General features: G+C 46.8%; 4 protein-coding genes across 6 annotated transcripts in view; 1 reads left to right on the forward strand and 3 right to left on the reverse strand.

Annotated features, from left to right (window-relative positions):
- Positions 1-15: 15 nt before the first annotated feature.
- On the reverse strand, positions 16-2,612 carry Spag8 (sperm associated antigen 8). Its single transcript, XM_010619352.3, has 7 exons — positions 2,349-2,612; positions 1,514-2,249; positions 1,218-1,389; positions 1,004-1,049; positions 808-922; positions 636-698; positions 16-525 (listed from the first exon to the last, which is right to left on the reverse strand). Exons 1-7 carry the CDS (start codon positions 2,384-2,386, stop codon positions 355-357), a joined length of 1,341 nt encoding a protein of 446 aa, XP_010617654.1. The 5' UTR covers positions 2,387-2,612; the 3' UTR covers positions 16-354.
- An 869-nt stretch (positions 2,613-3,481) lies between these two features.
- Positions 3,482-5,656, reverse strand: Hint2 (histidine triad nucleotide binding protein 2). 2 transcript variants are annotated; one of them, XM_010619358.3, is made up of 5 exons: positions 5,482-5,656; positions 4,158-4,298; positions 3,955-4,029; positions 3,777-3,849; positions 3,482-3,664 (listed from the first exon to the last, which is right to left on the reverse strand). In XM_010619358.3, exons 1-5 carry the CDS (start codon positions 5,560-5,562, stop codon positions 3,573-3,575), a joined length of 462 nt encoding a protein of 153 aa, XP_010617660.1. In that variant the 5' UTR covers positions 5,563-5,656; the 3' UTR covers positions 3,482-3,572. The 2 variants fall into 2 exon arrangements, with proteins under 2 accessions (XP_010617660.1, XP_010617659.1); XM_010619357.3 differs by having other exon boundaries at positions 3,955-4,059; positions 5,482-5,655.
- A 2,455-nt stretch (positions 5,657-8,111) lies between these two features.
- Positions 8,112-18,121, reverse strand: Fam221b (family with sequence similarity 221 member B). The gene is given in 9 exon segments (XM_010619362.3): positions 8,112-8,909; positions 9,272-9,391; positions 9,577-9,584; positions 9,697-9,774; positions 9,935-10,045; positions 15,060-15,306; positions 15,309-15,773; positions 17,446-17,566; positions 17,652-18,121. Coding segments are annotated over 7 exon segments (1,110 nt in total). The 5' UTR covers positions 17,446-17,566; positions 17,652-18,121; the 3' UTR covers positions 8,112-8,828.
- Positions 9,585-18,283, forward strand: part of Tmem8b (transmembrane protein 8B) — a 78,929-nt gene continuing 70,230 nt past the window's right edge. The window contains exon 1 of one of the 2 annotated variants that reach the window (XR_004515432.1): positions 9,585-9,762. The gene's annotated coding sequence lies outside the window, so the exon portion shown is untranslated. Of the gene's footprint in view, positions 9,763-17,803; positions 17,821-18,283 lie in introns of those variants that run through there. The other variant, XR_004515440.1, reaches the window with a different exon arrangement.

The following is an 18,283-nucleotide window of genomic DNA, read 5'->3' on the forward strand; positions in this document are numbered from 1 at the left end:
GTACATATACCTGTCCTTCTCTGACTTGGTTCTCTTCCTCCCTACCTTCTGTAAATATCTGTATCTAAACCAGAATATTTTGGCCAAGTATAAAACAACAATAACAAATCATGGTGTCATAGTCTGGGTAGGGCAACCTCAAGGAAAGGTTACGGGTTATGGACATAGTGACTCACAAAATCAATCAATCAGCAGTCTTGGGATGAGGGAGAACCATTTATATAAATCCCTTTCATCAAGTACAGAGAAAATTAACTTCTTCCCCACCCACTTCTCTAGTACAGACGGACATAGACTCCAAATTCCATATCCTACTCTGTTCCTCAACCGTTAGACAGGAGCCATTCTTCCTCATCAGTACCCCTGCCCTCTTCCCTGACAGGCAAGAGAAGACATTTCACCCATATGGTGGGGGTAACTCTCAGATTCATAAGGCAAAGGCTGTCCCAGAGACAAGGGCACTGGTGTTGAGAAGCTGCAGTTCTTCCGGAATGGTGTGTCCAGTGTCCTGATGTAACTGACACCCTGGAGAAGTGCCAGGATGAGGACGGATCTCACCCTCCCTCAAGCCACAGCACAGCAGCCTCTGCCCTGCCTTCCTTCCTACCTCTAATACGTAGTGTACCCTCACATACCGGTAGCTGTGCTGCCCTTTGTATCCAGAAGGTTTCAGGCTGCTCCTGACGGTAGTCATGAGGCTAGAGAGAGATATTGAGTAACTCCTGCCCTTTGGCCCACATTCACAACTTCTGGGCTCGCCCACCTGTCACAGCCCAGCTATACAAGTGGGGTGGAATGGGTTCTCACCTTTGTTGGAGCAGGAGGCCCTGCTTGCATCAGCTCCATTTGGTAGTCATGATGTGTCACTGACTCGACCTCAAAGAGCTTCCCTGGAGGTTCCTCCTCTGCCTGCATCTCTTTACTGTGCAGCCCTGCGGGCTTGTCAAGGCCATTCTCCCAGGCGTTCTCCTCCCCCGCCCTTGCCCTTTCCCCAGTATCTCACCAGGTCTGTTGGTACAGGAGCATCTCCAGCATGGCTTCACGCTTTCCTGTGGGAGAGCAGAGCAGGGGTCTGGTTAAGAAGCAGGTCTGAGAAAAGGAAGGGAAATCTTGGGATTTTTCTTTATATCCATCAAACAATCCACAGTCCCACCGAAATGCCTTCCTCTCTTCTGTCCTTGTTGACTCATTCTGGCTTGTTCTCTTGTGCTTCATACCTGGAAGAGGCTGATGGAAGTTTCTTGGAGGCTGGTATGAGTCTTTCTGGGTGGTGGTGGACAGCACAGGTGACTGTAATATGGTCAGCAGTCCCTGGTGCCCATGTCGGAAGAAGAAACTCTCAGAGCCATCTTGTGAACTTGGGACTTGATCCAGGTGATTGGTGGCTCTCTGTGGGCCAAACTGAGTAATTATAATATTCCTTTTTGATACCTACCCTCACCACAAACTATTTGCTCTCCTAGGAAAGTGGGATCAGCCTTCAAGAAAAGGGGGAAAGCCATAAACGTAATACCTCTTCCTCCCAGTTGTAGAGAAGGCAATGGCCCCGTGGTAATGGTCTGTAGTGAAACTTAGGCTTCCCTTCAACTTCTTTGGGTTTCCATAGCCCTCGAGTACCAGGTTCTGCGACTTGCAAAAATTCCCAGGTTGGTTGTTTCTGAGGTTCCCAGTGGCAGTAGGGACCCCAGGAGGTATTATCAGGGAGCAGATCTGACCTGAGATTTCTGAACCTTTGAGGAGTGCTGGGGCTAACCTTAGGGCCAGGGCCAGGGCCTGGGCCAGTTCCAGAAGCAGGACAGGAACCTTGACCAGAACCATGGCCAGGAACTGACCCAGAGCCAGGGACAGAGCCATGGCCAGGACCAGAGCAGGAGCCAGGGACAGAGCCACTGCCAGGACCAGAGCTGGAAGTAGGAGCAGGGCCAGGACTTGAGCCAAGGTCAGTTGTAGTACAGGGCTCCTGAGCAATACAGGAAACATAGGCGGGCTCAAAGTCAAGGCTCCCAGGGCCTGTCTGGTGGGATTCAGAACAGGCTGCCCCAAGACTGTCAGAGGAGGGCTCCGTGAACCCAGAATAGGGCTCTAGGGTCTTTGAACATAATGCAGCTGCTTTGGCAGTGGAAGCGTTTGCACTGGCTGCAGCTGCTGCGGTTGCAGCTGTCAGGGCAGACCTAGAACCACCATCTGAAGAAGGAAGCGGTTTCGAGGTAGTCGTTAGTCCTTCGGAGCTGGGCTGTAGGTCTAAAGCTCTGAAAGAAAACGAATGCGTCAAGGCCGACAAAAGAGCAGCTGGAAGTCCGCTGGCCTTCCTGTCCCCTTACGCCTGCAGCCAAAGCTGCGGCTCTCACCGCGACCGCGATCCATGTGTAGACCGGTTGGTCTTCATCTTCAGTCTCCAGCTACCAGGTTGCCATAGAGACGGTAATACTTCCAGGAGCCTGCGCAGAAGTAAAGCTGGGCGTGTGTATAAAATGGGGTGGAGGCAAAACCTTTGCGGGGCGGAAGTCTTAAACCTGGTGTTCCCTGGGAGTCAGCTTTCCGGTCCCGGACTCCGCCTTGGACGGAGTTTTAAGGTTCCGCTGGTCTGAGCCCTCATCCTCCAGGCTGAAGGGTGATTCTTTGCAATTAAGGTGACTATGGGGATGTATTACAGACAAGCACAGGGCTGTAGCATCATACAAAAAGTTATTTGATGTTTGTGGAGGGGCAACCATAGCTTCCTCTTAATATGCTTTCAAAAGTTGGTAATGGGGAGTCTAATTTTTTTTTTTTAAAGGATGAAAGTATATGAAACAGCTACAGAAAAAAACGGGGAGGTATTTAGCTCAGTGGCGCGGCGCCTGCCTCGAAAGCACAAGGTCCTGAGTTCATTCCAGGGTACAAAAAGGTGGGTGGGGCATGTGTGGAGTATCATATAAGTAGTAGCTTTGTGTGTGTATGTGGGATTTCTTAGCCAACAGAAGGCTTTTATATTGACTACCCTTCTCCCAGTAACCTGTAGGACCTGGTTTGGCTTATGGGTAAGGGCCAGGATGGAGCATGTCTTATGTCTGGGTTTCAGTCTTTTCCTACTATTTCAGGTTCATTACTATTGCCACTTTTGTATAAGTGTGACCCAAGACAGACCACTTGTCAGACAGCAGATCAACAAGGGAGAAATGCATTTGCCTGGTTTGGCATCAGTTTATCTCTTTAACCACTGATAGACCTGCTCTGTATCTCTCATTCTGGGTTGTTTTTTGTTTTTGCATGGTACTGGAGATTGAACCTAGGGCCTTCACAGTGAGCTACATCCCCAGCCCTTTTTATATATTTTTGAAACTGGATCTTCCTTCCATTGCTAACTTGCCCAGGCTGGGCTCAAATTTGGGATCCTACTGCCCCAGTCTCTGACCACTGCCAAGGGAAATCACGGCCCCAAATTGGGTTTCTTTCCTTTTGTGGCATAAATCTTTTGAATATTTAAGACAGGGATACAAAATTGAGGGAGAACAGATTTATTAGCAGCACAGGGTCCCTTTCCCTTCCCCATCCAAGCATTCAGTTCTGGGGTCCTTGATCAGTTGGTAGGTTCAACCTGGAGGCCACTGGAGCTGTCGGCCTCCAAGTACGTGAATGTGCAGATGATATACAGATTGTGCGCCCAGCTTTCCATCATTGATCACTGAAATGGAGCTTGAGGTTAGGGGGCCAGGATCATGAGAGAGGTCAAAGAATAAAGATCATATTGAAGAGTTAGAATTCACAGGTGAGAGGTCCAAGAGCCAGTGACTCACCAAGTCGGTATCCATCTCCCAGACCCTCAGTCTTTGCTATCTTCTTGGCCACAAGGAGGAGGTGTCCTAGAAGCTATAGGGAGAGGGGAGGGACATAGGTAGCTTCATTTGTAGGGAGCAAAACCTCTACTTTAAACCATGGTTCTTCCCAGGCCACCCCTGGCCCTGATCTCCCCACCTGCTGGTCTTCGTCCTCAGCCTGGCTAATTCGAGGAATGGGCTTCTTAGGAATAACCAGGAAATGTACAGGAGCCTGTGGGGCCACATCACGGAACACAAGACACTGGGAGCAGTGACAGGCCAGAGACCATCATGTTATTTCATCAGGCCAGATAATATTTATGAAATTCCTAAGGGGACTGGGCCCTAAGGGGACCTCACCTGCTGGTCCTCAAATAGAATGTCAGCTGGGAGGCTTCTGTCCAGGATCCGGGAGAAGATGGTTGGGGCTGCTCCTCCCGGAGCTGCCTGCTGGGCCTTGGCCACTTCATTCCCATCAGTCATACCTGCAGCTCCTCGGACCTGAAGATGGGTTAGACACACCAGGAGGGAGGAGCTGGCAATTCTTTCCATGTACTTAGTTGGGATTGGGCTCTGACAGTTACTAACTTTATCCTTCTAAGAATGTATTAGTGGTTCCCACCCAAGGGAAAAATTGCTGAATTTCATTGCATCAGCAGCAGAGGGTAGGGCAGATGGTACTGAGTCTGTTAGGATAATAGACAGACAGTGTTACTATGCAGAATTTATGTGTGCAATTGATTCCTGCTAACATGTCTATGCAATCTAGCACTGTTCGGGGAAAAGGATCTAGAATGGATGTCTCAAGGTTTAGGTCTCAGTTCCAATTCCACCACCAAATTACCTCAAATAAACCCTTTTTTCAGGTTCAAAAATAAAGGAATAGTTTGTATCATTTATTAAGCCAGTTTGAAGCTCTACCTGTATACTCTACCTTGTCTGTTTTCATTTATTTATATTCCTTGCTTTTTTATCTTTTAAGTCTCATTAATTATTTTATTTAGATTTTAATGCATTTGCCCTGTTTGACATCAGTTGATCCCTCATCTGGGTGTCACTTCTGATCTCTTCCTGTGGATTTTAACTCTAGAAACTTGAATCAGTGGTATTGTACGACTTCAGCTAAATGCACTCAGTTCCCCAGACTGAGGGGATTGGAAGTAGGTTTCCCTTGAACTCAGAGAAGGCTGAAGTCAATGCGTCACATTGAGGAAGAAAGGATGGAATGAATTAAGATTTCTCTGACTCCCAAGTCGATTCTGGGAAGTGGTTACGATCAAAAATTAACAGTGGTGCTTATTAAAAGGCCAGAGACCCGAGGCGGGCAGAGAACTGGCTATGAGAATAGAAAGCTCACTATCTGCAGGAAGCACTGGGGCTGCCCAAAGCTGGTGCCGGGCCAGCAAGAATTCAGCAAGCGGGAGCCACAGCCGCTGCACCAACCCTGACCTGACCTCGGCGCCCAGGCCTGTGCAGAATTGGCGGTCATGGTTAGTTCACTTCTCCTGCCGCCACCAATACAATCTCACCGCACGGTCCCACAGCTGGATCCTCTGAGAGGGGCAGCAGCTCCGAGAGGCTGCTGTGTTGAGCGCGCCTTCGGGAGTTGGGAGAAGCGCTGCCTTACGCCTCTGAGGGTGTGGGGGCTTGCGGGCCCGGTCCTCGCCTCCGCTGCTATTCTCACCTGCACCCCCCGCACTCCCGCGGCTGCCACGGCTCTGCGCGCCGCGCTCCAACTGGCGACCAGTACCATTGCCGCAGCCATTTTCCTAGGCTGCGGGAACAGCTCAGCAGGACAGCTCAGCTCAGCGGCCTGCGAGAGGTGGGCTATTAGGTAGCTGCGGAGCGGTGGCCATTGGTCTACTTGGACGGGCCCTATCATTCCATTGGAGCACGCTTCTGGATACTATTGTCCCATTGGCTCCGTTGCCAATTTAGAGGCGGAGTCTTTTCATCCCATTGGCTGCTTCTGCCGACGCAGTGCCAATTTCCTACTCTATGGCTTTGGTCTTCCAGTCCGTGTAAAACTCGGTTTTCCACGGAATCCCTTAGATAGTTTCACTGTGAAATAAATGTCCAAGAATTAAGAAACCTGGAAATGGTATTTTCTTCCAGTTGCCTCTGACCCATAACCTTGAGGTTGAGGTCCCTTGAGTGGCGGGGCTCTCTTGTTCTGGGCTCTTTACAGCTCCGGCTCCTACTTACAGGTTTGAGGAAGAGGCTAGGGATCCCTCACCTGTTTTAGACCTTTTCATTGCAGCGGCTGGGAGTACAGTGTTCTGAGGGCCTTCGCGCTTATTGGCTGCAGGGGCTGCTTGGGCAGGTTTAAAGGGAAACGGGGACCCGGTCTCTTTTTTCCATTTCTCCCCAAGGGCAGTTTCAGACTCTTGACCATTTCAAAGATTGTGATATGCTTTAATTAACACGTTCACTCTATTAAATATTATGCAATTTTCGGGGTCGTTTTTGCATTTAAAAAAAATCCGGCGAGAATGGCAGCATCCTATCTTTGCTGCACTTGTAATAAGACAAAGTAAGTAGATATCCAGTGTTCTTTTCAGGAAAGGTGAGGCGATACGGCATTTTTCAGTGAGCCAGCTTTGCTCTGGGGAAACATTAGTGTTATCAAAAAGGTACTAAGTTTTAGTTTGATGCTCAACATATAGGATAATTTGCCACTATATCGTTTTTTTTTGTTTTGTTTTTTTTTTCCCCTTTGTTCTGGGAATTGAACCCAGGGCCTTCTCATCCTCTTTCTCCTTTTTTGAGGCAAGGTCTCCCTATAAAGCCCAGGCTGGCCTTGAACTCGAAACAATCCTCCTGCTTCTGGTTACTGAGTGCTGAGATTACAGACTGTGTCACCTACCAAGCTTCCCAGCCCTTTTCTAATTTTTATTTTGAAACGGGTTCTCAATTAAGTCACTAAATTGCCCAGGTTGGGCTTGCACTCCTGCCTCAGCCTCCTCATATTGCTGAGGTTACAGGCATATGCCACCATGTCTGGCTAGTTTTATTTTTTAAATAGTTTTTTGTTTTTAAAAACACATGGCCTGACACATATAGATGCCCAATAATTGTTGAAAAAAATAACATTTGGTGTTTTATTTCCTTTCATGATCTAGAATAACATATATGGCATATTTATTATTTTCCCACTTATAATCAGTTTCTCATCAGCACATAGTCTATGTAAATATCTTTTGCAGTGGCTGCATGCTATTTCCTTGAATGGATTTTTCTGACTGTTCCTCTATTGTTGACTACTAATTGATTTAGGTGGTTGTGATCATGGTACACATAACCAGTGTTGAGAAACTTGATTTCTAGAATTAGTAAATCCTTGTAATGTAGCAATATTATTGTTAGAAAGTTCTTTCTTCTCCAAAGCGTAGATGTTTGATCCTGTGATTTTTCCCCTAGGGTCCTAGTGGTCCAAGCTGCTCTCTCCCTTGGAAGACAGATGCCCTAAGTGTAATGCAATGTAGATTGGCCTCTTCTCTGAGTCACTGAGAGACCCTAGAGCTGCCCTGAAAAAGGGCAGGGGATGAGGCAGCTGGGTTTTAGAAGAGGAAGGAAAACAGGAGGGATTTTTGAGTACAAAGCACTTTGAAACTGTTATTTCTTTGGAGCCTCATAGAGACCAGGCGACATAGGTTATTCCTGTTTAACAGATCCAGAAACCGAGGCCCACAGGGGGACAGTTCTTCCTTAGAGTCACAGGACTCTTCTACTCCCATTAAGCATCAGCTGTGGACTTCCTTACCTCTCCCTCACAGGCACTGATTCTGATCCTAGGCTCACAGTCTTCTCTAGTCTAGTGCTTTCATCTGGAAGCTGCACAGGCTTTGACTACACTCTCCCTGTTACCATACCTGCTACTGGGCCTCGTTAGGGACTACTCTTACTTCAACTACTCCTTTTATTCATCTGTCATTTGCTTCCTGGCATCACTTTCTTTCACTATTTGTACATTGCCAACTCTCTTCATATCTTCATACCTACTTCTTTTGCTTTATTTTCCTCATTGTTTTTCCTGACACCCTCTCATCACCACCTGTTGCTTTAAATTTTTTGCTTTTCTTCTCAGCTGGTTCTCACTTCTAATTGTATCCTAAACTACCCAGGACTTTCTCAAATTCCCTACATTAACCTTCCCCAAATTTCACCTTTCTCTTCCTGTCTCCTATTTCCCACTCTTCACAGAGGAACTCCCATAATTTCCTGTTCCCTGAAGCTCAGTAAAGAAAGTAAGCTTTCTTCTTGATTTTAGGAAATAATTTTCCTTCTACTCCTTCACTTTCCTCTCCTCCTTTCCTTTTCCCTTCCCTTCTCACCTCTCCTCTCTTTGACAGCGTCTTGTTCAGTTGCCCAGGCAGGCCTTGAACTTGTAATCTTCCTGCTTCAGCCTTCTGAGTAGCTGGGGTTATAGAGCTGAGCCACTGCACCCAGCTGTGATGTTTTCTTTGTTCAGAGCAAATCCCTTCACCTCTATCTTGACCCCATTCCCTCCCTCTGGGATCTTCTGACCAAGGATTTCTCCTTTCTCTTCTGCATCTTTCAAGGTCTTTTTGTCTACTGGTCTCTTCCCTCTTTCTTCCTTAAAAAATGCTTTCTCGATTCCACATTTCTCTCTAGATATTTGCTAACTTCTCTCTTGCACCTCTCACCTAAGCTTTTTGAATACACTCCAGACTCACTGCCATTTGACTTCTGCCTCCACTACACTCTCTAAGGTTCCCAAAGACTTTCTAATAGCAAAATCCAATGGGCACTTTTCCTTTATCTTATAGAATTCCCAACTACATCAAAAGAACTTCTCACTCTATCTTTGCAATTCAGTCCCTCCTTGGCTTTCTTAAAGACATTCTACTTCCCAGGTCATAGCCAGTAGCTTAGATGTGGTTGTAATGGAGACAGATGCTGGATCCAGCCTTTATCCTGTTTGGCAGTGCTGTCTCTTGCCCCCAGTAAGTGCTGACTCTAAGGTCTTACATTTGGGTTGTGGCTTTTCCCACCATATATGAAGCCAGGTCAGATTCTAGTGACTTTCACTTTATTGCTGATGTGGCTGGGCTCAGAAAGGCCTGTGCCAGTTGTCGACAGTATGTATCCCTGGAGGAAGGAAGAACAGAAGTGAACGGGTCAGGTATGTGGGTCACATTTGGAGCCAGACTGGATGTCACACGGGCCAGGAAGTGAGGGGGGCCTAGGGTGGGAACTGGAATGACCAGAGGGTCCCTGCATCTGGACTGCCTCAAAGTTGGTGTTGATGATGGCTTCTTGAAGAACAGGCATCTCAGCAAAAAGCATGTAGTCTGCTCCTGGGGGTGGAAACCAGTGTAGGAAAGGGATGTGGAGGGTGGAATAAAGGAGTGCAGGAGTGCTAGAGGATAGGGTTCAGGCTGGAGTGTCTTTCTGCCTGGCCTTTGGACTACAGATGACAGGCTGGCCCCTGTTCCAGGTTGCTCTCTCACCATGAGGCCTCCCTCCTCGTCGTCAGGTCTCCTCAGTCTCAAAGAAAGTCTCATGTTCCTCCCAGCGTCGGTCGCAGGCCGCACAGAGGAAATTAGATTCAAAACAGTTGCAGGAACAACCTGAGGTAAAAGGACAGCTAGAAGAGTACAGGGAATTGGGCATCCCTATGGACTGACTGCATTCTCATCTCTTCCATACCTGCCCCATATGCGAATGTCTCCTATTAGCCTCCACCTTTGTCTCCAGTCTGCATCCTGTACTCCTCTTCTCCCCACCCCAAAACTCTCCTTGCACTAAGAGTTACCATGATGCCTGCAGGGATGGGCTCCGTTGGCTGCGTGGTCTTCGTGACTGTGTTTGCAACGACATTGGACCCTCCAGGCCTTGGGGTTGAAGGTGGCCCGTCTCTGGAGCCAGAACTCACCCACCTCCTCCGGGCGTGATGGGATGAAGCAGAACATGAGGCAGCGGCACTGGTTCACAGTGCAAGGTACAGATATGTCTGTGGGAATGGGGATGGGTGGTAGGGTTTGACCAGAACCTCGTAGCATTTGGTCTTCCCCACTCTACCCGGCACTGATATACCTCTCCCACCGTACATCCCAAGACACAACAGAGCACACCTGTAACCACACTAGAGAGGCTGATTACAGCTCTCATACCTGAGATGATCTGGTGTTGTTTCAGCAAGTGTCCACAGAAGCACTTGGACTCGTTCCCAATCCGGTAACAATCCCATAGGTAATGTGGACAGCGCCAGCCGATATAGAGACCTAGGTGCAGAAGATTGAATACACAGGGAAAAATGAGAAATAGAAAAATTCTAAACGCCTCTCAGATGTTCTATCTCCTGGGGGGGGGCACTCACCTCTACGCCCATGTATATTTATCTCTACCTGCAGTCCTCACCTCTACCTCTTAGACTTTTTTCCTCGCTGTTTTCTTATTATCCCCTAACTTCAGCTCCCTTCCTATCCCACGATCTACTCTATCTCTGCCAGCCCATCAGCGATAACTGAAGATAGTGTTCAGTTTCTGAGCAGGAAGATTATAGGTGAAACTTTGTTTGAAGGTGCATGTGAATCTCACTAATTTCTCTGTGACTACGTGGTTTATTATCTTCTTCCCTCTCCATAGAAGATCCCCTTTCCTTGAAGCCTCTAAAGTGAGGGAGAGGAAAGGTGCTTGGTCAGGTGCACAGCAGATGAGGATATTGGCTCCTAAGGAGAATGGTCAGTGAAGGATTTCCTCTGGAAAACAGTGACAGTGTTGGGCAGCCCTGGTGCCAAGAGGCAGGAGCAGTGCTTCCCCTCACTCTTCCAGGTGGGTATGTTCGTACATCTCTCCTGTGTTCCCAGTGTTATAGGCCCTCTATGAACCCACGAAGGGCTGCCTATGGCTCTCCAAAAGTCAAAGAAGGTGGCAGGTCAGAAGTCATGACTACTTGAGACCTGAAAATATCAGTTGTGAGGCTAAGAAAGGAGGCAAGGCAAAGAAAGTGAGGTTAGGTTAAGTTTTTCTTCTTCTTCCTCTTTTCCTCTTCCTCCTCCCTCCTTTTCCTTCTCCATTTTTTGTAGTACCAGGGATTGAACTCATTACCTTGCATTTGCGAGGCAGGCGTGGTGCCACTGAGCAAATTCCCTGGCCCTTGAAGTATTTCTGAATGCAGGTCCTGGAAGGAGGTTAGAACTCTGGAAAGCCTGGTTTTAGCAGTGGGGTCTGAAACTATATGATTTCGTGGCCAGTCTCTCCATGAGGCAAGGTGGTGCTGTGTACACATGGCAGGAGAACAAGAACACCTTCTTCTCAGATTTTCTCATTCTCTGTGATAGCAGAGAATATCCCTACTTCTAGCCAAGAATCCTACTTATTTCCTAGAGAGTGGGACTTGTAGTTGTAGGACTCTTATTGCCATTTGAAATCTCAACTAGGACTCACCTCTTCCCCCTTTCTGCTAGGCCCACTTCTCTTTCCTTCTGCAGCTCGTTGTGCTACTCCTATCACACTCAATGCAATGCAATGGGACTGTTCACTTGTACTCCTATTACTCCACAAGCTCCTCAGGGAAACATTATGTTTCATCCATATCTCTAATCCCAGCACAGGGCCTGGCACAAACAGAGGTTCAGAGAACATAGACTGCCTGACTAAATAAGTGAGCCAGAAAATTCCTTCAGGAGAGGAGAGAGACCCAACATTCCAAGCATAAACCTGAAGTCCCATAGGAGAATAAGAAAGAATTGGCATGCTCTGGTTTTTTGCTCTTCCAGGGTCACAGTTCACAATTCTGTGCCTCAGGCCAGGTATTCTTATCTTACCCATAGTTTTTCAGGATCTAAAGCCTATTCAGATGTGACTTTTGGCTGCTTTGACTGTGATACTGACAGCTTGTAGTACCAGTGCCCTAGAATACGAGGGAGGTTCAGTTGAGAGCACAGGGTACAGGCAGAGTCACAATGGGGGTGGTGGGAGCCAGGATTCCACTAGAGGAATTCTAAACTCTGTCTAGAATATCAGGATGCAATGGACAAGCAGTGGAGGTACAGAGATGAACAAGAGTTTATGCTCATAGGGCCGGGGATTTAGCTCAGTGGTTCCACCGCCTGCCTGGCAAGCGAGAGGACCTGAGTTCAATCCCCGGTACCAAAAAAAAAAAAAAAAAAAAAAAAGAGTTTATGCTCATAGATAAAAGTCCACACCTATAGATCAGGTCTAAGCACTGGTATGGGAATCAGTGCCCAGTGTTTAGACAAAGACTTTGAGTAGGAAGACTGGAACTAGACCTGGGATTCTATTCTATTACTCTATTCAGTGCTTTTTAGGAAGGAAAATTGACATCTGGCTGTACATTCCATTCTCTGCCCTGAGTCCAAGCCCCCTTTCTGTTATGAGTGGACAAAGACAATGGGGGAAGACATTATCTGGGCCACCATTCTGACTGTATAATACAGTCCAATTCCATGACTGCGCAATTACACTGGTATGATAACATCTCTTTATGTCTGGAAGTCTCCATACAACATGTAGCTGTCTTTACAGGAAGGATGTCTGTATCCAACACCTCTCTCTGGAGAGATAACACTCAGCTTGTTATCTACCAGCCTCTTTCATGAACATATTCCATAAGCACTTCTACTGTGTTATGTCTAGCTTTCTTTCCAAACTCAATCCTCATCCTTGACCCTGTGTTCATCCAACACACATTTATGTAGCATCTACACTATTTTAGGCACCATCATCAAATCAGCTATTTAAACCAAAACTTAGGTTTTAATACAGACATTTTCCATTCTTATTAAGCACATCTAACAACCCAATAGTCAATTTTACCTTGTTAGCAATTTGTGAATCTGTCTACTTTTCTCTTCCTACCTCCTTCTTACCTAATTACCAGGGCCTACTGGTGTAGTCTCTCTCTCTCCAATCTTGGCTTTCTCCAGCCAGAGTGATCTTCCTAACATACAAATCTGCTCATATTACTGTCCTATTTAAAATCTTTTAGTGATTCTCAGTTGTTTTCAGGATATAATTGCACAGATATGTCTTCACAATTCTTCCCTTCCAGAGCTGAGCTGGGATACTCCCCCTCAATTACTCTATGCACCAGGCACAGTGCACTGCTACAGTGTCCTAAGATATCCTGTCTTGTCATTTCTCACCTTACTCTACTCTGGAGTTGGCCACCTTTTCTTACCATCTTACAGATATCAGCTGAGCAGTCTTTCCCCCCAAGGTTTATTCCATTAGTACCCAAGATTCGTTACCCTCTTTCTCTGCTCTTGCAGCACTCTGGCTATAACAATTATTGAAGTGAATTGTAGTTGTGCTTTTATTTATTGCTGTTGTTCATTAGAGTGCAAATTACTTGAGGGATTTTGTCTTTGAAACCTTACTAGCTCTACCACTCCCATAGCTAGCTCAAAGATATTACACAATAACTGTTTGTTGAAAGAATTTTTTAAAAAGCTTATATCTGAGGGTGGGGATTTAGCTCAGTGGTTCCAGCACCTGCCTCGCAAGCAGCAAGGGCCTGAGTTTGATACCCCGTACCAAAAAAAAAAGCTTACATCTGACATTTCTCTACACATCATATATACTGTGATGGAGTCTTGACTCGCCAAGGACTCAAGATTCTTTAACATTAGAAGGGATCCCCAAATATCTTTGTTCAGATTGAATAACACTTAAATTTTGTATCAACTCCCTACTTAATCAGGAAAATGAAGACCTGCAAATTGAAAGTAAGGATGCAGTGGTATTGAAGATTAGGGATAGATAAGAGTGTCCAAAAAAAGGAATGGTGGACTGAACAGACCCTAAAATAACAGAAGATGTTAAAATAAGCAAAAAAGCCATTTCAATGCCTGAATTAAACAGAGAAAGAAATGAGGTCACTCTGACTTTCTTGGCCTGAGGTAGAAGGTCCCTGAATGGGAATAGGGAAAGTAAATTACACAGAAGTGGGAAAAGGATATGGAATCACCAGGTTATCCTTTTGACATAGCTCTGTTCCCATGATAAGGGGAAAAGGAAGTATGAAAGATCAAAATAAACATAGTGACATCAATCCATCTGGATATCCCAGACCTTATAGCAGGCCAGGGTGGCCTTCTTACTGAGTTAATAATCCCTGTAGATATGAAGTTCAGTAAGACATGTAGACAGGCTCACATACAGGATGACATCGTTGACACAGCTCATCTGCACAACAGAAATACAGACAGAACACAGCATGCCACTAGCAAGACTATCTGGGCTGAAACAGACTCAATGGGCCTAGATAACATACTCCTCTTTTAGTGGAAAGACTCCAAACTTTTGGGTACCCAGGTGATCATGGATCTGTCATACAGGGGTGACAGCCTTTAATGGAATCCTACCAGAGGAGTCAAGGCCTTTTGCCATATCCAAACAAGAAGTCTTCCAGAGACTTTCCAAGATCCTGGGCCATCTCTGCCTTAGGATCTGCCTGGTGCAGGCTATTTGGGGCCTAGATTTGGAGATGGCCTCTGGATTTTCTCTTTTTAACAAATTTTTGTGCAGCCACCTGCTCCTGCTTGGGCTTTATATGACTATCCCCTTTTGGTCAGACCCATCCTGGTATTTTTGGGCCTGCCTCCTTGCTCCCCTTCCAGATTCTAGGCCCATGGCCAGGTCATTTCCACAATGGATAAATATTCATTGAATGGGCAGTTTCCAAGATCCTCTTGGTTTAGATGATGTCCATTGGCCTGTTACAGGAATCTATCTGAAATGCCATCTAGGCTCACATGTCTGGAAGGCATTCAGGGCTGCATCCTTCTCCCATTGGAAAAGATGATTCAACTGAGCACCAAACTGTTCTCTGTGCATTGCCTTAGCCATCTCCACCAGCCCTGCCTGCTTAGCAGGGACCATTGAGTGGTCTGTGTAACCTAGGAGGTAACCAAGGAGGGATGTGAAGAGGCTCTAAAACTAAGACAAAAGGGCCAGGTGTGTTGGTGCACACCTGTAATCCCAGCACTTGGGAGGCTGAGGAAGGAGGATTGCTGCAAGTTGGAGGCCAGCCTGAGTTCAAGGCCAGCCTGGACTACATGAGACCCTGTCTCAAAAAAACTCAAACTAAACCAACACACAAACAACCCCCCCAAAAAAACAGCAAAGAGGCCAACCTCCCAAACCCTCCAAACAAACAAAAAACAAAAGACCTATGAGAAATGGTCATGTTCAAGAATAACCCAGCTCCCTCCTCCTGGGCCAAAGACAACAGACAGTGGTGAGTACAGGGAAAAGGGCAAGAGTAATTACGGATAATCCCTTTCTTCCTCTTCTTCTTGCCCAGCTGGTGTCCAGGCTGGGCTGTGAAAGCAGTGATGCCACTGGTATCCACTATATCTTTGTCTTCTGCCTCTTCCTTCTGTTTTGCAGATGTGTCCATGCATACATGGGCTGAAGGACCTGAAAGGGAGTGCTTTAGAAGGTGCTCAAATTCAGGGAGCTCCTTGGAAGGAGACTCGGAGAGGAGGTCTTCCTTCAAAACATCAGAGGAGAGGCAGAAGCATGGGTTACTGATAAAGGCAGAAAAATAAGATGTTTCTCTGGGACTTTAGAGATGTCAGTCTCAGCAGTAGGGGCTTCCAAAGGGATGTTAGAGATGGATGTCATGGGGATGGAAGGCTTCAGAGGACTTTCAGAGGCTGGGGGTACTAAAGTCATCTGAGAAGTGGATGGCACCAAAGGAGGGTTAGAAGTATGGGACTCTAAAGGGGTTTCAGGGATGGAAAGCTCCAAAGGGCTCTTAGAGACCAGGATCTCTAAAGAAGTCTGGGAAGCAAATGAATCAAGAAGGGTTTCAGCAGCAAGGGCATCTAAAGGGGTCTGAGAGATGAGAGGCTCCAAGGGGGTTTCAGTGGTAGGGAGCGCCTGTAAGTCTTCATCAGCAGGCTCTTTTGTTGAGGGGTGTTCTTTTTCATTTATGGTGGTAGTGTTATCTTGCTCTTCCATGATCTGACTTGCTTCCATCTAGTGGTAGAATAGGGTATAGACTTTATTAGGTTGTGATCAGAGGCGAGATCTACATGTTAGGGCAGAGACCAGGGTCCACAGAGGGTTACGGAATTAGAATAAGGCTTCAGTGCACCTGAAACACGAGAGTTCTGGGTCTCAGAGTGTGATACTAGGAGGCCCACTCATGTGGCCAGGCCTCATGTCGCATGTGGCCTTCAGCTGTTAGGGAGCTGGAGTTTAAAGAGAGAAAAGCTGAAGTAGAATCCCATCAGTAGATGGTAGGAGAGAACGATGCCTCAGGAGGAAGCCCAAACCCAGGTATTTGGTCAGTCCAAGAGTAGGGTCCTAAGCATGCTGGATGTCAGGCTATGGAGTCCCAGAAATTGGAAATAACATATCAAAGTTGGTGTTGGCTCCCAAGAGTGTGGGAGAATGCCATGATGCATAAGGCAGGACCCTGCTTACAGTCTGGTTTTAACTAGGGACCACATACACTCTCCCTTGATTGTTATTCATTTTCAAGGCTTCAATTACTCCTAGAAGTATACTGCTGGCTTCTAAATCCATATTTCCAGCTCAAACCTCTTTTGACCTTTAATTTTGTACTTTAATTTCCTTCTGGACATTTCTAACTGGTGTCCCACAGGTATCAAAACTGAACTCTGGGAACTATCTCAGTCTTCTCCTTTTCTCTAGGACTCCATCTTCTAACAGGTACCAAGAATATATCACTTCAAAGGACCTTTTTGAACTCATCAGAGACATTCCAGAGGGGAAGTTTGATAAGGGAATTAGGATCAAAGGTAGGATTAATGGGGCAGAAGGTGGCCTATCTGCTAAATATTCCTAAAATGCCTTCTCTCTGCTCCTTTCCTTCCAATTTCATTCAAGGTCTCATTATCTTCTGCCTAGGTTGTATAATAACTATCCCTTCATTGCCATCCTCATCACATTAATCAATTCACCCATTCTTTTGTTCTTTAGGAAACTTACACTTTTACAAAGAGCCCAATATTACACTTTTACTCAGGCACTGTGCTAAGCACTGGACTCAGTGGAGTTTGGGAGGGAAACAACTAACAATGACAACACAAATGAGTTGATATGGCTCAGTAAATGCAAGATGCTGTGGGGAAGGAGTATGCCTGCCTAATTTATTCTGGAAGGATGTCTAAAAGAGTTAGTCCTCCATCTTGGCCAGAACAAGATTTTTCCAAAATGCAAACTAACACTTCATTCCCTTGCTTAAAAATGTTTAGTGGTCCAGCCTAAATGATTAAGTCCAAATTTCTTGGCCTTTGCATTCAAGGTCTGTCGTCATTTGCACCACCAGAGAATTCTTGCCTTAACTGTTTCTTATCTCTAATGTTCCCCCATGCTCCCGAGACACCAGATATATCACTTCCTAAATTCATCAAAGCCTTCTTGAACTCATTAGAGCCTTTCCAGAGGCGAAGGTTAGTAAAGGAATTAGGGTCAAAGATAGGATAATGGGGCAAAAGTGGCCAGAGTCAGCTAGAGAAAAAAAAGGTATCTGAGGGTATAGAACCAGAGAACTGGGGGAGAGGATTGAAAGGAAGGGAATTGTAAGGGAGAGTAAGGATGAAAAGTAGCCACGCATGGAAAAAAAGTATTAGGAGGAGGAACACATTGGAGGTTGGGAGTGGGCATTGGAGAAACTACATACCTCTGGGTTTTGGCGTGGTTGTTAAAAGTCCTTAGGTCAGAAGCTTGCCATAGGTTGGAGGGGGAAGTGTTGTTCCGAGGGAGGGAACGCTCTTGGTTGTGGATGAGCCGAGCTGCAGGTGCTGAGAAGTGAAAGGACTTGTTTGAAACTTTCCTATTTGGGGAGACTAGGGTATCTGTAGACCTTCGCAGAAGACTTTGGCTGACCTGGGGAAGGGCGGTAAGAGGGACGGACAAGAGGAGTCCGGAGCCGATGAGGGAGGGGCTTGACTGAAACCTCTAGAACCTGGGTCAGGAGAAGAGGATTCGGTCACCAGGGCAACAGGAACGCCCAGTAGACTCCATGACAACAGCAGTCAGGTCACTTCCCACGTGGGTGAGGTTTCCTGGGGGAAACAGAGCCGATTGCAGGTTGTGAGGGTCTCTGGGTGGGATGTGCGGATACTGTGGTACGTCCATGAGGAGTCTGGGTTTGTGGGTGTCTCTGTAGGGTTCCTGTATAACTGTGGAGCGTTCTGTGAGGGATGAGAGAAAATGAGAGGTCACAGAACTCCGCAGTTGGGGGTGAGGAAGGCAAAGTCTCTGGGGCTGGGGCGGAGTCTGTCTTTGAAGCCCCGCAGGACTAAGTTAGAGGCCAATAGAATAACAAAGGGGGCGGGCTTTACTGAGAGGGACCAATCGAACTGAGAGAGGGGCGGAGCGTCCTGTGACGTCAGGACGGGGCCTCCGCCGCGGGGCCTGGTTACCACCGGTTCAGCGCAGCCCGGAGTCGCCCAGGCCTGAACTCCCACCCAGGTCCCGGACACAGGCCCCAGGCCCGCGAGGACATCGGAGGTCGC

The sequence above is a fragment of the Fukomys damarensis genome, unplaced genomic scaffold, assembly GCF_012274545.1.
Source record: "Fukomys damarensis isolate Sample0158 unplaced genomic scaffold, DMR_v1.0_HiC HiC_scaffold_36, whole genome shotgun sequence".
Lineage (NCBI taxonomy): Eukaryota > Metazoa > Chordata > Mammalia > Rodentia > Bathyergidae > Fukomys > Fukomys damarensis.